The following is a 20145-nucleotide window of genomic DNA, read 5'->3' as shown; positions in this document are numbered from 1 at the left end:
TCTGTCCAATTCGGCAGATAAAGTGGCTGCATTCAAAGCCAAACTGGAATTATGGGGGCAACGAGTGAACATTGGAACTTTTGGCAAGTTTCAAACACTAGCAGAGATTTTGAAAGAGACTGAGCCAGAGCCGTTCTCCCAGCTGGTGCATTAAAACCTATCTCAGCTTTTAAAAGAGTTTGAGCGTGACTTCCCAACCACAAAAGACCCCCGAACTGGGAATAGACCCGCGACCCATTTGTGAATAAGCCAGGTGAATTGACTGTCTGTGATAGAAGAGGATCAACTGCTTGATATCGCAAATGAAGGTGGCCTTTAAAGTATGTTTGAGACAACTTCAAATCTCTATACGTTCTGGATTAAAGTCAAGGCGGAATATCCTGAGATTGTCACAAAAGCACTGAAAAGCCTGCTTCCATTTCCAACATCCTATCTTTGTGAAGCAGGGTTTTCTGCAGTGACAGCAACCAAAACGAGATTATGGAGTAGACTGGACATAAGCAACACACTTCGGGTGTCACCGTCTCCCATCACCCCTAGATGGGACCATCTAGTTACAGGAAAACAAGCTCAGGGCTCCCACTGATTCTGCATTATGGCGAGTTGTATAATTATTTCATATTACAATGTAATAATAATATAAATAAAGTGCTCAATAAATATGTTCTTGAATCATCATGAAACCATCCCTGCACCCACCCGCTGGTCCGTGAAAAAATCGTCTTCTTACTAATCGTGATAACACAAAGATTCTCGCTTTAACTTTTACTGATTATGTTTTAGTGTAATTCAGATCTCGCCGAAGGATACAGTTCTTACAATTAAAATCATTATGCATGAACTTAGGAAGGAACCACTCAGACACTTCTGTGTTAAGCAACTTTAATTTCTAAACAAAAACATAACACTCTAATATGCGAACTCTTATGCTTGGAATTGTCAACACTGTACTCCTGGAGATGTGCTCCTCATTGATCCGTACATTTACCCTCAATGATTACGGTGTTAAACTGGGTAACAGAGCAATCGGTTAATTCCTCAGAGTAACGCGAGCATAGGAAAAGTCATTTAAAATAATGTGACGATATTCATACGAACGGCAATAAAGAAACATGTCCCGAATGCAAAAGTAGACCTTAATGAATTCATTGGTAGATTATGTAATTAACTAAATGTCTTGGAACAATGGTGTGCGGCAGTGTGCCTGCTTCAGCAAATGCGTATCAATTGGCTAAGGCTTCAATAAAATCGCGGGCAAAATTCGGTGATCAAAATGAAAGATTTCAACACAATAGTCTCTCTGTGAGTGTGTGGATTCGTAACGTAGGTTTCTAAACGTTTAGTTTCGTCAATGAATTCATCGGTACAGTTAAAATTAACAAAAAGAACGACTAAAAAACTTCTCAACGACCGTATCCACGTGACTCAATGGGCAGCAATGTTCTTCACTATCAGCTAATACTTGACACACTTTTATCATTATTCTTATTATTATGTCTCGGTATGTGCGGTATGTGTGTTTGGTGGTTTTGTCTCCTTGATCAATTCTACGCGTCAGGTAGACGCTGGATGATACGTGGTATGCGAGTGTGGGGGAGGGTCATATACACAGCTTCCTCGCTCTCTCTCTCGCTCGGCGGCAGCTGGAGCTGCTGCCCACTGCTGGATGAAGAGTAGGCACGACGCTCGACGTCGACGGTGCGCGATGATTCCGTCGTCAGATAGCGCCCGCAGCTCGTCTGCTAGTCGCCGTTCCTCACTCTTGTCTTGGTTCACAGCTGGTGCTGGCCGGTGTGTGTAGGTCGAACCCACGGCGCTCTCCTCTTCCTCATGGGCGGCTGGTCAGGCTCTTTCCCCTGCTGGATGAGCTGAGTCGGCATGATGCTTGTCTTTGAAGGTGCTCGACAGCGCTCCCCGCTTGCCTGCTGGCAGCTGACACCCTTGCTCGATGGCGCTGCTGCGCTCTCTCTCCGGATCCGTGCTCTCTGGCGATGCCTGGTTGCGTGTGCAGCTGGTTCTCTACGATGCCGGCTTGGTCGATAATTGGACTTTCACCCTTTCTCCCGGTTGATTACTCGTCGTTGCTCGACACTCTATCTCTCGGGCTGCAGCTGCTCGTGGGAGCTGGCACTCAGTGTAGAATAACTTTGAGCGATACTTCTTCTGTCAGCGCCGAGCTCGTACTCGGTGACCAATTGCTACTTGGCAAGCCTCTTCATCCTTGGTTGATTGCAGAGTCCCACCCCAGAGCTTGCAGCTTGCAGTAAGTCAACTCTTTGCGTTGATTTCGTAGACTCGTGGCTTCTGCTGGTGCAGCTCGTTGACGATGTGCCAGTCACGGGGGCAGGTTCCCCGGAGCCTGCCGATCGCAGCTGCTCATGGGAGCTGGAACTCTCTCTCAAAACTTTTGAATTGTATTCGCACACCTCTTAAAAACTGTGAAGGCTTATTACAATACAAATTATCGCAATCCTTGACTTTGCAAGCAACTCAAAACATCAGGAGAAAGGTAGAATAAAACTCAGCGATACTCTGTCGGTCCATGCCGAACTCAGCACAGAGCATTACCTCGCCCCTCTTCTCTGCGAGACACAACACCCATTGTTGATCTCGAGGCCATGCCCCAGAGTCTGCCCGTCGCAGTACTCTCTGTCGCTTGTAGTCTTCTGTAACTCGCAGTAGTCTCGATGTATGGGTCATGCCTCTGTTTTTACGTGAAATTCTCTCCCCTCGGATCGCCGTGTGGTTAGTCATAAGGACACAACATATGCATTGTCTTTGAAACTGATTGGTCCACACCAGAGACAGCTTTCTTTCGAGCCTAGTATCAAACGGTGTTAATCCAGAGGACGCCAATAGGCGTGCTCTTTGAGTGTTTGTGATGAGATGATACCAAACTCCGAGTTGCTGAGGCAATTAAGCAAGCAACATTATATTATTATAATATAGTGAATGCTTGGGAGCTTATTGGCTCTCGCTCCTAGTTAGAGATCTACCCAACCCACAGGTCCGCAAATACTGACCGCTCTTACTCTGCAGGTTGAACCTAGGAATGGAGTGTTCAACTTCTTAAAGGCCTGTGACAAATGTGAATCTATTGGAGCTTCATTGTCTTAATCTTACACATCTACAGGTTCTCCATTTGACTTTGTATTGTCTAAGAAGTCCACCCACACCTCCACTTCCACAAACTGCTGGGAGTTGCCTCGTTCTGCCTCACAGTCAGAATTCTCCTGCTGCTTTACATTGCCTCCATTGATGTGAAGGTCCGATTTTGGAGTTGAATGTTCATCTTAACATTTTACCTTCACTTCTTCGCTCTTCACTGTCACTTCTTGGCTCTTCACTGTCGCCTCTTCACATTTCACCTGGATATATTTCATAGTGTCCAAGCTGGAATTTACTTCAGGTTCTTTTTTCAGGAGGGATGGGCTCATTGCAGCACTCTGACTTTCACAAGTCGATTTCAGACTACACTCCTTGGGGGTCTTCTGATGCCTGTGTGTTCTCTGGTGGCTATGAAGCTGTGGTGACTGTGCAAACGCCTTCCCACACAGAGTGCACTGGAATAGGTTTTCTCCTGTGTGTGTTCTCTGGTGTATTTTAAGATAATATGAACTTGCAAATGCCTTCCCACACACACTGCACTTGAAGGGGTTCTCTCCTTTGTGCGTTCTCTGGTGGATTTTAAGATTAGATGACTGTGAAAATGCCATCTCACAAACACTGCACTTGAAGGGTTTATCTCCTGTGTGTATTCTCTGGTGTATTTTAAGATAAGACGAACTTGAAAATGCCTTCCCACACACACTGCACTTAAAGGGCTTCTCTCCTGTGTGCATTCTCTGGTGCATTTTAAGATGTGATGATTGTGAAAATGCCATCTCACACACACTGCACTTGAAGGGGTTCTCTCCTTTGTGCGTTCTCTGGTGTCTATGAAGCTGCGTTGAATGTGCAAACGCCTTCCCGCACATAGTGCACTTGAAGGGTTTCTCTCCTGTGTGTATTCTCTGGTGTATTTTATTATAATAAAAATTTGAAAATGCCTTCCCACACACACTGCACTTGAAGGGTTCATCTCCTGTGTGTATTCTCTGGTGGATTTTAAGATAAGACGAACTTGAAGATGCCTTCCCACACACACTACACCTGAAGGGTTTCTCTCCTGTGTGTGTTCTCTGGTGGATCTGAAAACCTGATGACCATGTAAATGCCTTCTCACACACAGTGCACTTGAAGAGTTTCTCTCCTGTGTGTGTTCTCTGGTGTTTTTTAAGATTTGATGAACTTGAAAATGCCTTCTCACACACACTGCACTTGAAGGGGTTCTCTCCTGTGTGTGTTCTCTGGTGTTCTTTAAGATTTGATGAACTTGAAAATGCCTTCCCACACACAGTGCACTTGAAGGGTTTCTCTCCTGTGTGCATTCTCTGGTGGATTTTAAGACTAGATGACTGTGAAAATGCCATCTCACACACACTGCACTTGAAGGGTTTATCTCCTGTGTGTGTTCTCTGGTGTATTTTAAGATCAGATGAACTTGAAAATGCCTTCCAACACACAGTGCACTTGAAGGGTTTCTCACCTGTGTGAGTTCTCTGGTGTATTTTAAGATAAGATGAACTTGACAATGCCTTCCCACACACAGTGCACGTGCAGGGTTTCTCTCCTGTGTGTATTCTCTGGTGTTTTTTAAGATAAGATGAACTTCAAAATGCCTTCTCACACACACTGCACTTGAAGGGGTTCTCTCCTGTGTGTGTTCTCTGGTGTATTTTAAGATAAGATGAATCTTTAAATGCCTTCCCACAGACAGTGCACTTGAAGGGTTTCTCTCCCGTTGGAGATCTCTGGTCCTGTGTAAAATTTCCAGTGCAATCCATGCTTTTTGCATACTGGTCCCATTGTTGTCTTTTTCTACTGAGCCGCGCTGAGTGCCTTTGCTCCATCAGACCAATTCTGCAGAGGAAGCATCAGAAGAAGCATCAGCTGCAGACAGAAAAAAATGTCCACACCATCTTCATGAGTATCGAGGCAAAGAGGAATGAATATATACACAGTCACACATGACTTACACGTCTATATTTATCCATATCTTCAAGATCATCCCCAATTCATCACACGGGCTGTTAAGGCACACAAAGAGAGGGCAAAAGGTTATGAATATGCCTGGAAGCCCTAGTATCTTCAAAATAAATGTTAACCCAAAACACCAAGCACACAATTTAGGCTGCCTGGCTGCAAAAGTAGTATTTATAAAAGCAAAATTCAGCTCATATAGGAAAGGCTTTTGGGAATAATGCTATTTGTATTATGCAGAAATGCATAAATAAATTTTCAATCGTGACTTTAGAGGTGTGAAGTCAGGCTCAGATTTTCTTGAATGCTTGGATGAACAGATCTAACTTCAGCAGCATAAGTTCCAGAGAGAAACTTATATAAACGATTGTTTTGATTTAACCTCCATGTTCAATAGTGAATATAATTTACTGCAAATACAAACTTGACACTGTCACACACTGGCATGGTAAAAAGTGGTGGTGTGTCCAGAACCATGCCTGGCCGCCTTCATCGGCTCAGTATTGACGCTTCCTCCCTTCACCATGTAATTAATTTAAGATCAATCAACATAGCAGAGACCCACAAGCAGTTCAGCTTTCACTTATCAATCATGTTTGATGTCGGTGATAATCAAACTAATTGTTGAGTTCCTAATGCAGTGAAATAACTGCACCACAGCTCCCCACAAAGATAAACTCTTAAATACACATACATTTCACATGCATCATTAACATATATAAACAAAAATCCACCATTCATGACGAATTGCAAGTAACCTTATCCCAGTGCTAATGCCATGATAGGTGAAATTTAAGGCCATGTAAGTGTGGATTCCTTGTCAGCAGGTAATGGGAATGATCCAGGTGTCAAGGGATGACTGGCAGATGAACCAGCTGTGCTCCCCACTGTCTTGCTGGGTTTTAGGAACCCAGCGTACCACGTATTCATGATGGCGTCGCTCTTCCGACCGCATCGTTGTTGCAGAGAAAATATCTATTAACTGCCCTGCAGCATACCTCACGGACCTCCTTCACAGAGGCCAATCTTGACACTGCCGGCACCAGTCATTGGCAGGTCCAATCGCCTGCCAAAAGACTCTAGATTATATTCTAAAATGATATCTTAAGGATCTGTAAGCTTCTAATACAATATAGTCTGGTTGCATCGAGGATGAATCATAGGCAGGCCAGCCTTCATTGTATAAGCCAGCAGAGATGGTAATTTAAATCAGTTCATATTCTGAACCACAGAGTAATATCTGTGGCCAAGAAGAATCACAGCTTTATTCGTTAGTTTCTAAAAATGCTTGTCCTGGTGAGGGTCGCGGTGGCAGCATGCTGAGAAGGGCAGTCCAGGCCTCCCTTTCCCTGGCGACAGACTATAGCTCCTCCTGGGGAATTCCCAAGCATTCCCAGGCCAGCCGAGTGACATTGTCCCGCCAGCGTGTCCTGGGCCAGCCCTGGGGTCTTTGACCCAGTGGGACGTATACACTATGAGATCTCTTTTACCAGTGGAAAAATATAGTAGTAGGTTTTTACCCTTTTAAACTGGTAAAGGTGTCAGTTTTGTACCAGTTTAAAAGGGTAAAAACCTACTAACAGTGGGACGTGTCTGGTAGAGTTCAAGGGGGAGTCTTTTGGGGGGCATCCTTACATATGTTCTATATTGATATCACCCCTAGAGCCAGGCCCAGGGGTTGTGTTCACCAACAAGCACCTCGTGGCCGCGTGATGGCTAAGGGGTGCAATGCTGTGCGTCAAACATCCGCAGGATGAAGGATGAGGAGCGGGTGCGATTCCAGTATGGCAGGGAGGATGGTCTCAGGTATCAGTTTTGTTGCCAGATAAATGGGTAAAAAAACTATTATCATATTTTGCTACTGGCAAAGGAGGTTCCAATGGTGTAAATGCTTACCCCGAGCTCAACTACTCTGATGGTGCTTGTCTTTGAGTTGTACACCTTTTGGCGTCATCTGGTCCAACATCATGTGAGACTAGGCTCTAAGAAAAGCTGTCTCGGGTGTGGCCCAATAAATTTCAAGGACAGTGCATACATTATCAGAGTTATGTTTTTTGTTTGCATTCTGACCGCAGGTATTGTGGTCAATGCAAACATGACTCCTTGAAAAAAAGGTGTCAGTTGTGTTGCCAGATAAAAGAGTAAAAACCCAATTATTATATTTTGCTAGTGGCAAAGGAGGTTCCAATAAAAACATGTTTCACGTTTCGACTGCAACACGAGCAATCATCAGGGTGTGAAAAACACAGCAAGAAAATTTGAAAAAAAATTCCTAAATTTTCTCACTGTTTTTCATCCCTAAAGTCACGTAGAAGAAAAACTTAATAAAAGAAAAAAAATTCTCACGACGTTTTGACTGCAACACGAGCAATCATAGTCAGGTGTAAAAAACACAGCAAGACAATTTTCCAAAATTTTCAATACATTTCTTGCTGTTTTTCACACCTAAAGTCACGTAGAAGAAAAAAAAATAAAAAATTATCACATTTCGACTACAACACGTATTACTTTATTATTTTCCTTCTCCGTGACTTTACCGAAAGAACCAATAATATCTTAACACCTATTTTGTTGCCAGAGAAGGGGAAAAACCTCTTCTATGTTGCTACTGGCAAAGGAGGTCGCATGAAGTAGTGAGCCAGATGAAGACGAATTAAACTTAAGCAGAGGATCAAAGCAAATGCAATCAGGCGAGGGCAGGAGGCAAGGCCCCGCGTGGCTAGGCCCCGCGTTGTAAAGTTCCAACCTGGACATCAATTCCATACTCGCTGCTACTCAATTGATATCCCTACGAGAGACGGAGAGAGGCTCTACCTGGGTAAACAACAACAACCACCACGACAACAACAACCACGATGTTAACGTCTCACCTTGGATCTGTAATAGCGCGCGCGGTGCAGCAGCTTCCCGCTATAAAGTGACGTCACGCGGCAACAAGCGGTGACATGACGTCACTGGCGGGCTTGAACACAATCCCCTCCCCCAACGAGCGGCGGTGTAACTGAATACATTATGTTAATGAACCGCCAGTTCATAGTTTCAGTTTCATTTATTAGGTACTAGCGGGAAGCACCCGGCGTTGCCCGGGGGAAACATTTATTGAAAAACTTCTCAAAAAACTTAAAAACATAACATATACAAATGAAAAAAAATGTGATTTTCATCTTATTCATAAAATTTATACAAATTTGTATAATTTTTTTTATAAATTTAAATAAAACCCAACGCGCGGTGGAAAATAAACTTGCGGCTCGCCCGTCAAGATTTGATTCTTTAGATAGCGCAAAGGAATCGAAGGTTGTAAATGTATTTAAAATCGGCTTATTCCGTTTGATCGATACCACAAACGCCCAGCAGATATCGATTCTCGCCACACACTTCATGGTCATTCCCCCCCCCCCCCCCCAAAATACAAATGTTTATTTTTTATAATTTTTGCATTGTGTACATTTTGCAAAGTACCACATGGAAAATTTCAAGTTTGTTGCATGTCGGGAAGTACGCTAAACATTTTGAACAGACAACACATTCACAAATTTTCCTTTTATATATAGAAGACTAGCTTGACTACCCGGCTTCGCCCGGGACTTGGATTCACCACGCCCTGCCGCCTTTGTCTCCCCAGTGGCGATGTTCACACACCACATCAGTTACTCGTTTGAGGCTGAGTCGACCTAGGGGAAGCCCAGGACCAGTAAAAATAATCGTGGTGGCCGTGAGCGGGAATAGAACTCGGGTCGCCAGGTTCGTAGCGCAGCGCGCTCACCACACATCATCTCTAAAACACACAGAAGTGAGATGGCTTTCTAAAGGTAGATCACTGGCCAGAGTTTTTGAGTTGCGAGAGCCACTCCAGAGATATCTTTAGAAAAACAGTCAACACTGGCAGCATATTTCAGTGACACAGAATGGGTCGCAAAACTTGTTCACTTGTGACATATTCAGCCTGCTCAACGTACTCAATCTGTCATTTCAGGAGAGATCGACAACTCTGTTCAATTCGGCAGATAAAGTGGCTGCATTCAAAGCCAAACTGGAATTATGGGGGCGACGAGTGAACATTGGAACTTTTGACATGTTTCAAACACTAGCAGAGATTTTGAAAGAGACTGAGCCAGGGCCTTTCTCCCAGCTGGTGCATTAAAACCTATCTCAGCTTTTAAAAGAGTTTGAGCTTTACTTCCCAACCACAAAAGACCCCCGAACTGGGAAGGAATGGACCCGCGACCCATTTGTGAATAAGCCAGGTGAATCGACTTTGTCTGTGCTAGAAGAGGATCAACTGCTTGAGATCGCAAATGAAGGTGGCCTTAAAAGTATGTTTGAGACAACTTCAAATCTCGATACGTTCTGGATTAAAGTCAAGGCGGAATATCCTGAGATTGCCACAAAAGCACAGAAAAGCCTGCTTCCATTTCCAACGTCCTATCTTTGTGAAGCAGGGATTTCTGCAGTGACAGCAACCAAAACGAGAATATGGTAGCAGACTGGACATAGGCAACACAATTCGGGTGTCACGGTCTCCCATCACCCCCAGATGGGACCATCTCGTTACAGGAAAACGAGCTCAGGGCTCCCACTAGGCCTCGGCAAGGTAAGGTAAATTACCTTTTTTACCAGGTAAAAAGGTAAAGGTTTCGACATGCCAAGGGGTAAGGTAAGGGTAGGTTAAAGGTAGCTCAGAAGAATTACCCGGTAGGGTAAAGGTAGCGCGAATAATTACCCGGTAACTACAGTACCTTGTTTACCGCTAAAAGCTCCGTGGCACAGTCCGTGGCCTCTATTTTAATTTGCGATAATTGATGTCGGACCAGATGGGGACGGTCCACGTTCTTGAGGTAGAGGTACTAGAGGATGAGGTCGAGGATAACAGCAATGGCATTTTTGGGATTGCTGCGAACAGCAATCGAAAAAGGCAGCGGCATGCGCTCCCGTGGGAGCACACGCAAGTGGTTTTCCACCCACACGAACTCGTCGGGGTGGAAAGCCCACCTCAAGAAGCACAACGTGCTCGCCCCAGGCAGCGAGCTCGGAACGTCAGCGTCGGCTGCCTGAAGGTTCCGTATAACTGGGCTGGATCGGCGCGGGATCTTATTGCCTGTCGTTCGTCCGAGGACGATGGCAATGACGAACTTGATCAGGTTGTTGATGAGATCGCCATCGACCAAGACGACTGGGTTATGGAGGACGTTGTCGTCGACAGCCTCAACGCCCGATTCGAGAATATTCTATATGAATAAAGCGCTCTACCTAGCATTTATCGTTATACACCTTTGTCATGTGTTGTACCCCAGTAATTTCCCTGTAATCGGGAAATTTGTATGGGATAAGGGTAAAAGGTAGGGTAAAGGTAGGCTCGTTTCTTTTTACCTTTTACCTTACCTGCTAAAGGGTAAAAGGTAGGGGAGAGCGATTGTATTGTGGTAAGGTAAAAGGTAAGGTAAAGGTAGTCTTTTTTTTACCGTTTAACTTTTACCTTACCTTGGCGAGGGCTAGCTCCCATTGATTCTGCATTATGGCGAGTTGTATCATTATTTCATATTACAATGTAATAATATAAATAAAGTGCACAATAAATATAATGCGCTTGAATCATCAGGAAACCATCCCCCCCCCCCCCCCGCTGGTCCGTGAAAAAAATGTCTTCTAACTAATCGTGATAATACAAAGATTCTCGCTGTAACTTTTACTGATTATGTTTTAGTGTAATTCTATCAGGTCTCAGAATTCAGATCTCGCCGAAGGATACAGTTCTTATAATTAAGTTCATTATGCATGAACTTAGGAAGGAACCACTCAGACACTTCTGTGTTTAGCAACTTTAATTTATAAACAAAAACATAACACTCTAATATGCGAACTCTTATGCTTGGAATTGTCAACACAGTACTCCTGGAGATGTGCTCCTCATTGATCCGTACATATAACCCTCAATGATGACGTTGTTAAACTGGGTAACAGAGCAATCGGTTAATTTCTCAGAGTAACGCGAGCATATACGGCGATAGGAAAAAGTCCGTAAAAGTAAATGTGACGATATTCATACGAACAGCAATAAAAAAACATGTCCCGAATGCAAAAGTAGACCTCAATTAATTAATTGGTAGATTATGTAATTAACTAAACGTCTTGGAACAATGGTGTTCGACAGTGTGCCTGCTTCAGCAAATGCTTATCAAATGGCTAAGGCTTCAATAAATTCGCGGGCAAGATTCTGTGATCAAAAGAAATATTTCAACACAATAGTCTCCCTGTGAGTGTGTGGTTTCGTAATGTAGGCTTCTAAATGTTTAGTTTCGTCAATGAATTCATCGGTACAGTTAAAATTAACAAAAAGAACGACTAAAATACTTCTAAATGACCGTATCCACGTGACTCAATGGGCAGCAATGTTCTTCACTATCAGCTAATACTTGACACACTTTTATCATTATTCTTATTATAACGTCTCGGTATGTGCGGTACGTGTGTGTTTGGTGGTTTTGTCTCCTTGATCAATTCTATGCGTCAGGTAGACGCTGGATGATACGTGGTATGCGAGTGTGGGGGAGGGTCATATACACAGCTTCCTCGCTCTCTCTCTCGCTCGGCGGCAGCTGGAGCTGCTGCCCACTGCTGGATGAAGAGTCGGCACGACGCTCGACGTCGACGGTGCGCGATGATTCCGTCGTCAGATAGCGCCCGCAGCTCGTCTGCTAGTCGCCGTTCCTCACTCTTGTCTTGGTTCACAGCTGGTGCTGGTCGGTGTGTGTAGGTCGAACCCACACGGCGCTCTCCTCTTCCTCACGGGCGGCTGGTCAGGCTCTTTCCCCTGCTGGATGAGCTGAGTCGGCACGATGCTTGTCTTTGAAGGTGCTCGACAGCGCTCGCCGCTCGTCTGCTGGCAGCTGACACCCTTGCTCGGTGGCGCTGCTGCGCTCTCTCTCCGGATCCGTGCTCTCTGGCGATGCCTGGTTGCGCGTGCAGCTGGTTCTCTACGATGCCGGCTTGGTCGATAATTGGACTTTCACCCTTTCTCCCGGTTGATTGCTCGTCGTTACTCGACACTCTATCTCTCGGGCTGCAGCTGCTCGTGGGAGCTGGCACTCAGTGTAGAATAACTTTGAGCGATACTTCTTCTGTCAGCGCCGAGCTCGTACTCAGTGACCAATTGCTACTCGGCAAGCCTCATCCTTGGTTGATTGCAGAATTCCCACCCCAGAGCTTGCTGCTTGCAGTAAGTAACTCTTTGTGTTGATTTCGTAGACTCGTGGCTTCTGCAGCTCGTTGACGATGTGCCAGTCACGGGGGCAGGTTCCCCGGAGCCTGCCGATCGCAGCTGCTCGTGGGAGCTGGAACTCACTCTCAAAACTTGTAAATTGTATTTGCACACATCTTAAACAACTGTGAAAGCTTAGTACAATACAACTTATCGCAATCCTTGACTTTGCAAGCGACTCAAAACATCAGGATAAATGTAGAATAAAACTCTCAGCGATACTCTGTCGGTCCATGCCGAACTCAGCACCGAGCATCACCTCGCCCCCTCTTCTCTGCGAGACACAATACCCATTGTTGATCTCGAGGCCATGCCCCGGAGTCTGCCCGTCACAGTACTCTCTGTCGCTTGTAGTCTTCTGTAACTTGCAGTAGTCTCGATGAATGGGTCGTGCCTCTGTTTTTACGTGAAATTATCTCCCCTCGAATCACCATGTGGTTAGTCATAGGAAACAACATATACATTGTCTTTGAAACTGATTGGTCCACACCAGAGACAGCTTTCTTTCAAGCCTGGTATCAAACGGTGTTAACCTAGAGGACTCCAAAAGGCGTGCTCTTCGAGTGTTTGTGATGAGATATGATACAAAACTCCGAGTTGTTGAGGCGATTAAGTAAGCACCATATAAATGCTAATATTATTATAACATAGTGAATGCTTGGGAGCTTATTGGCTCTCGCTCCTAGTTAGAGATCTACCCCACTCACAGGTCCGCAAATACTGACCGCTCTTACTCTGCAGGTTGAACCTAGGAATGGAGTGTTCAACTTAACGTTCTTTTCAATAAAGGCCTGTGACAAATGTGAATCTATTGGAGCTGCATTGTCTCAAGCTTATACATCTACAGGTTCTCCATTTGACTTTGTATTGTCTAAGAAGTCCACCCACACCTCCACTTCCACAAACTGCTGGGAGTTGCCTCGCTCTGCCTCACAGTCAGAATTCTCCTCCTGCTTCACGTTGCCTCCATTGATGTGAAGGTCCGATTTTGGAGTTGAATGTTCATCTTCACATTTGACCTTCACTTCTTCGCTCTTCACTGTCACTTCTTCGCTCTTCACCGTCGCCTCTTCAAATTTCACCTTGATACATTTCATAGTGTCCAAGCTGGAATTTACTTCTGGTACTTTTTTCAGGAGGGATGGGCTCATTGCAGCACTTTGACTTTCACAAGTCGATTTCAGACTACACTCCTTGGGGGTCTTCTGATGCCTGTGTGTTCTCTGGTGTCTATGAAGCTGTTGTGACTGTGCAAACGCCTTCCCGCACAGAGTGCACTTGAAAGGTTTCTCTCCTGTGTGTGTTCTCTGGTGTATTTTAAGATTTGATGAATGTGAAAATGCCTTCCCACACACAGTGCACTTGAAGGGTTTCTCTCCTGTGTGTGTTCTCTGGTGTTTTTTAAGATAAGATGAACTTGAAAATGCCTTCCCACACACACTACAATTGAAGGGTTTCTCTCCTGTGTGTGTTCTCTGGTGTATTTTAAGATAACATGAACTTGAAAATGCCTTCTCACACACAGTGCACTTGAAGGCATTTTCTCCTGTGTGTGTTCTCTGGTGTATTTTAAAAGAAGATGAACTTGAAAATGCCTTCCCACACACACTACACTTGAAGGGTTTCTCTCCTGTGTGTGTTCTCTGGTGTATTTTAAGATAAGACGAACTTGAAAATGCCTTCCCACACACACTACACCTGAAGGCATTATCTCCCGTGTGTGTTCTCTGGTGGATCTGTAAACCTGATGTCCATGCAAATGCCTTCTCACACACAGTGCACTTGAAGGGTTTCTCTCCTGTGTGTGTTCTCTGGTGTATTTTAAGATAAGATGAACTTGAAAGTGCCTTCCCACACACAGTGCACTTGAAGTGTTTCTCTCCTGTGTGTGTTCTCTGGTGGCTATGAAGCTGTGGTGACTGTGCAAATGCCTTCCCACACACAGTGCACTTGAAGGCTTTCTCTCCTGTGTGTGTTCTATGGTGTTTTTTAAGATAAAATGAACTTGACAATGCCTTCCCACACACAGTGCACTTGAAGGGTTTCTCTACGGTGTGTGTTCTCTGGTGTATTTTAAGAGCAGATGAAAATGAAAATGCCTTCCCACATATACTACACCTGAAGGGTTTCTCTCCTGTGTGTGTTCTCTGGTGTATTTTAAGAGCAGATGAAAATGAAAATGCCTTCCCACATATACTACACCTGAAGGGTTTCTCTCCTGTGTGTGTTCTCTGGTGTTTTTTAAAAGCAGATGAATCTGAAAATGACTTCCCACACACACTACACCTAAAGGGTTTCTCTCCTGTGTGTGTTCTCTGGTGTATTTTAAGATAAAATGAAGTTGAAAATGCCTTCCCACACACAGTGCACTTGAAGGGTTTCTCTACGGTGTGTGTTCTCTGGTGTATTTTAAGAGCAGATGAAAATGAAAATGCATTCCCACATATACTACACATGAAGGGTTTCGCTCTTGTGTGTGTTCTCTGGTGTTTTTTAAGAGCAGATGAAAATGAAAATGCCTTCCCACACACACTACACCTGAAGGGTTTCTCTTCTGTGTGTGTTCTCTGGTGTTTTTTAAAAGCAGATGAATCTGAAAATGCCTTCCCACACACACTACACCTAAAGGGTTTCTCTCCTGTGTGTGTTCTCTGGTGTATTTTAAGATAAGATGAACTTAAAAATGCCATCTCACACACACTGCACTTGAAGGCCTTCTCTCCCATTGGAGATCTCTGGTCCTGTGTAAAATTTCCAGTAGAATCCATGCTATTTTCATACTGGTCCCATTGTTGTCTTTGTCTACCGAGCCGCGCTGAGTGCCTTTGCTCCATCAGACCAATTCTGCAGAGGAAGCATCAGAAGAAGCATCAGCTGCAGACAGAAAAAAATTGTCCACACCATCTTCATCAGTATCGAGGCACAGAGGAGTGAATATATACAGTCACACATGACTTACACGTCTATATTTATTCATATATTCAGGATTATCCCCAATTCATCACACCGGCTGTTAAGGCACACAATGAGAGGGCAAAAGGTTATAAATATGCCTGGAAGCACTAGCATCTTCAAAATAAATGTTAACCCAAAACACCAAGCACACAATTTCGGCAGCATGGCTGCAAAAGTAGTATTTATACAAGCAAAATTCAGCTCACATAGCAAAGGCTGTTGGTAATAATACTATTTGTATTATGCAGAAATGCATAAATAAATGTTCAATCGTGACTTTAGAGGTGTGAAGTCAGGCTGAGATTTTCTTGAATGCTTGGATGAACAGATCTAACTTCAGCAGCATATGTGCTGTTAATTTCCTGTTTCCATTCTTCCAAAAAGTTCCAGAGAGAAACTAAAATAAACGATTGTTTTGATTTAACCTCCATGTTCAATAGTGAATATAATTTACTGCAAATACAAACTTGACACTGTCACACACTGGCATGGTAAAAAGTGGTGGTGTGTCCAGAACCATGCCTGGCCGCCTTCATCGGCTCAGTATTGACGCTTCCTCCCTTAACCATGTAATTAATTTAAGATCAATCAACATAGCAGAGGCCCACAAGCAGTTCAGCTTTCACTTATCAATCATGTTTGATGTCGGTGATAATCAAACTAATTGTTGAGTTCCTAATGCAGTGAAATAACTGCACCACAGCTTCCCACAAAGAACTCTTAAATATACATACATTTCACATGCATCATTAACATATATAAACAAAAATCCACCATTCATGACAAATTGCAAGTAACCTTATCTCAGTGCTAATGCCATGATAGGTGCAATTTAAGGCCATGTAAGTGTGGATTCCTTGTCAGCAGGTAATGGGAATGATCCAGGTGTCAAGGGATGACTGGCAGATGAACCTTCTGTGCTCCCCACTGTCTTGCTGGGTTTTATGAACCCAGCGTTCCACCTATTCATGTGGGCGTCGCTCTTCCGACTTCATCGTTGTTGCAGAGAAAATATATATTAACTACCCTGCAGCATACCTCACGGACCTCCTCCACAGAGGCCAATCTTGACACTGCCGGCACCAGTCATCGGCAGTCCGATCGCCTGCCAAAGAGACTCAAGATTATATTCTATATTGATATCTTAAGGATTTGTAAGCTTCTAATACAATAAAGTCTGGTTGCATGAATCATAGGCAGGCCAGCCTTCATTGTATAAGCCAGCAGAGATGGTAATTTAAATAAGTTCATATTCTGAATCCACACAGTAATATCTGTGGCCAAGAAGAATCACAGCTTTATTCGTTAGTTTCTAAAAAAATAACCCGTAAAAACAAAGTTTTTCACTATAAATCCTTAATATGCGTGGCATCGGTTTTATTTTATTATTCATTTCTGTTTTTTTGAGTAAGAGTTTCATTTTTATCACATTGGTATTTTAAATTAAATATGAATTATTTTTTTCCTAAAAAGTGGAAAATTTTGGAAAAAAAATTTCACGAAAAGAAATTGTCACACACAACGAGTCTGTGTGGAAAATGTCAGCTCGATTGGATCACGGGAAGTGGGTTAAAAAACGACCGAAAGATTTGCACGGTCGTAAGCGCGCAAGCAAGCAAGCAAGTGAACTTACTATAAAGGATTTAAAAATGCTTGTCCTGGTGAGGGTCGCGGTGGCAGCATGCTGAGAAGGGCAGTCCAGGCCTCCCTTTTCCTGGCGACAGACTCTAGCTCATCCTGGGGAATTCCCAAGCATTCCCAGGCCAGCTGAGCGACATAGTCCCACCAGCGTGTCCTGGGCCAGCCCTGGAGTCTTCGACCCAGCGGGACGTGTCTGGTAGAGTTCCAGGGGGAGTCTATTGGGGGGCATCCTTACATATATTCTATATTGATATCACCCCTAGAGCCAGGCCCAGGGGTTGTGTTCACCAACAAGCGCCTGGTGGCCGCGTGATGGCTAAGTGGTGCAATCCTGTGCGTCAAACATCCGCAGGATGAAGGGTGAGGGGCGGGTGCGATTCCAGTATGGCAGGGAGAAGGATGGTCTCGGGTGTCAGTTTTGTTGGCAGATAAAAGGGTAAAAAAAACAATTATCATATTTTGCTACTGGCAAAGGAGGTTCCAATGGTGTAAATGCTTTACCCCGAGCTCTCATACTCTGATGGTGCATTGTCTTTGAGTTGTGCGCCTTTTGGTCCAACACCATGTGAGACTAGGCTCTAAGAAAAGCTGTCTCGGGTGTGAACCAATCAATTTCAAGGACAGTGCATACATTATCAGAGTTGTGTTTTTGTTTGCATTCTGACCGAAGGTATTGTGGTCAATGCAAACATGACTCCTTGTAAAAAGAAGTGTCAGTTTTGTTGCCAGATTAAAGGGTACAAAAGACAATTATCATATTTTGCTACTGGCAAAGGAGGTTCCAATGGTGCATTGGGAGCTTCTCAAACTACGTAGTTATTTCAATCTTAATTTTGGAGCTTTCTTGACTGCAGGAATGATTCTTTGGTTCTTTCGGTAAAGTCACATATAAAGATGAAATAATAAATTAAATAATAGCATACGACATTTCGATTGCAACACAAGCAATCATCATCAGGTATAATGAAATAGCAACATAAAAGATTGCTAAGTTAGAATTTAAGTGTGAAAATTCCAAAGAAAGGCAAAACATAAAACAAAAGGAACGGAGACACACAGACAGAGCAGAACATAAGAACGACAAAAAACGAGCGTAGACAGAAAAAAGTACACTAAATATACAGGCAGAGAGAGAGAACAATAAAACCCAAAATTAAGATTGAACCACTTCTACGGGCAAGTTCTAAGTTTACCTTTTTCTCTCTCTCTGGGTTTTTTGCTCTCTCTCTCTGCCTGTATATTTAGTGTACTTTTTTCTGTCTACACTCGTTTTTTGTCGTTCTTATGTTCTGCTCTGTGTGTCTCCGTTCCTCTTGTTTTTTATGTTTTGTCTTTCTTTGGAATTTTCACACTTAAATTTTAACTTAGCAATCTTTGAAATACGTAATCGACCAGGCTATTCGTTAATTGTGTTGACCGACTCTCTGTGTCGTATTACATAACATTTCGATATTTTGCTAGGTTATTTAATTTAGTGTGTTCTTTCTCCCTCTCTCCAAATGTTCAAGCCTGCGTACTCTACTACGCGTTTCTTCGTACTCATTGACATGTTAATTTTTTCTCTAACCCCTCCCTCTCTCTGCCTCCGCCCCCCTCTGTCTATTTAAGGCCACCCCACAGAGACGATCCCCCCTCTCTGTACCTGTGTTGCTCTATGTATCTTGGTGATATCTGTCTGCTTATATGTCTGTCTATAGTTTTCTGGTTAGATTTTGTTGCTATTTCATTATACCTGATGATGATTGCTTGTGTTGCAATCGAAACGTCGTATGCTATTATTTAATTTATTATTTTATCTTAAAACGTGACTTTCGAAAGAACCAAAGAATACGTAGTTATTTATTGATTTAAAGCTTTCGTGACTGCAGGAATTAATACTCTTTGGGTCTTTCGGTCAAGTCGCGTACATAGAAAATAATAGATCCCGATGTTTCGATCGCAATACAAGCAATCGTCGTCAGGTGAGAGAGAAAGCTGCTGAGACAAGGTCTTATATAGGCCTGAGATGGGTGCATCAAGGTAGGTGGGCGGAGCTAGAGATGGTCCAACCAATTGAAATAAACACGAAGAAACCGTATACAAAAAATATCCCAAGACAAAAAATAGTACAAATCTGTAAATAATAAAAGGGGTAAAACCTCTTCTTATATTTTGCTACTGGGAAAGGAGGTCCCATGATGTAGCTGCTCACCCCGAGCCGTCATTGTTCTGATGGTGGCGTTGTCTTTGTGCTGTGTACGCCTTTTGGCGCTGTCCTCTGGTCGAACACCGTTTGAGACTAGGCTTGAAAGAAAGCCGTCTCTGATGTGGACCAATCAGTTTCATAGACAATGCACAGATTATCACAGCATGTGTTTTGTTTGCATATTGATCGCGAGTATATTGTGGTTAATGCAGACACGATTCCTTGCAAGAGGTTTCAGTTCGAAGTTTTAACATCTTAACACCTAAATTTAGATTTGAAGCTTTCCTGACTGCAGGGATTCATATTCTTGGTTCTTTTGGTAAAGTCATCAGGTAGAAGCGAAATAAAAAAATAATAAAAATATAAAACAATTAAAATTTCTCACGACGTTTCGATTGCAACACGAGCAATCATCGTCAGGTGTTAAAAACACAGCAAGAAAATTTTCTAAACATTTCTTCCTGTTTTTCACACCTAAAGTCACGTAGAAGAAAACAATAAAATAAAATTTCTCACGTTTCGACTGCAACACGAGCAATCGTCAGCTGTGAAATCCACAGCAAGAAATAGTATAACTTTATTATTTCCCTTCTGCGTGACTTTACCGAAAGAACCAAGAATATCTTAACACCTGTTTTGTTGCCAGAAAAGGGGAAAAACCTCTTCTTATATGTTGCTACTGGCAAAGGAGGTCCCATGAAGTAGTGAGCCAGATGAAGACGAATTAAACTTAAGCAGAGGATTAAAGCAAATGCAATCAGGCGAGGGCAGGAGGCAAGGCCCCGCGTGGCTAGGCCCCGCGTTGTAATGTTCCAACCTGGACATCCATTCCATACTCGCTGCTACTCAATTGATATCCCGACGAGAGAGAGACGGAGAGATGCTCTACCTGGGTAAACAACAACAACCACGATGTTAACTTCTCACCTCGGATCTGTGAGAGCGCGCGCGGTGAAGCAGCTTCCTGATATATCGTGACGTCACGCGGCAGCAGGAGGTGACATGACGTCACTTGCGGGGTTCT

At 43.6% G+C, this 20145-nt stretch overlaps 1 protein-coding gene and 1 long non-coding RNA gene across 4 annotated transcripts; both read right to left on the bottom strand.

Annotated features, from left to right (window-relative positions):
- Positions 1–865: 865 nt before the first annotated feature.
- Positions 866–9146, bottom strand: LOC144738436 (uncharacterized). Its single transcript, XR_013589263.1, has 2 exons — positions 5079–9146; positions 866–4962 (listed from the first exon to the last, which is right to left on the bottom strand). It is a non-coding gene; the product is annotated as an uncharacterized LOC144738436 (long non-coding RNA).
- On the bottom strand, positions 866–20141 carry LOC144738429 (uncharacterized). Of its 3 annotated transcripts, XM_078621465.1 has the most exons (3): positions 20049–20138; positions 16929–17129; positions 10887–16400 (listed from the first exon to the last, which is right to left on the bottom strand). In XM_078621465.1, exon 3 carries the CDS (start codon positions 15172–15174, stop codon positions 13174–13176), a length of 2001 nt encoding a protein of 666 aa, XP_078477591.1. In that variant the 5' UTR covers positions 15175–16400; positions 16929–17129; positions 20049–20138; the 3' UTR covers positions 10887–13173. The 3 variants fall into 3 exon arrangements, with proteins under 3 accessions (XP_078477592.1, XP_078477591.1, XP_078477590.1); XM_078621466.1 differs by adding an exon at positions 866–4710 and having other exon boundaries at positions 13589–20141; XM_078621464.1 differs by having other exon boundaries at positions 10887–15184; positions 16334–20134.
- Between the last annotated feature and the right edge of the window lie 4 nt (positions 20142–20145).

This window comes from Lampetra planeri, chromosome 82, assembly GCF_965212315.1.
Source record: "Lampetra planeri chromosome 82, kcLamPlan1.2.h2, whole genome shotgun sequence".
Lineage (NCBI taxonomy): Eukaryota > Metazoa > Chordata > Hyperoartia > Petromyzontiformes > Petromyzontidae > Lampetra > Lampetra planeri.
The sequence above is the reverse complement of the archived record's forward strand: the minus strand, read 5'-3'. Positions and strand labels throughout refer to the sequence as shown.

Coding starts and splice junctions, on each gene's coding strand:
- LOC144738429 (XM_078621466.1), bottom strand. CDS start 15,174: ATGGAGCAAAGGCACTCAGCGCGGCTCGGTAGACAAAGACAACAATGG. Junction 4,711..13,588: donor TGCGGGAAGGCGTTTGCACA/GTCACAACAGCT, acceptor GGCATTTTGAAG/TTCATCTTATCTTAAAAAAC.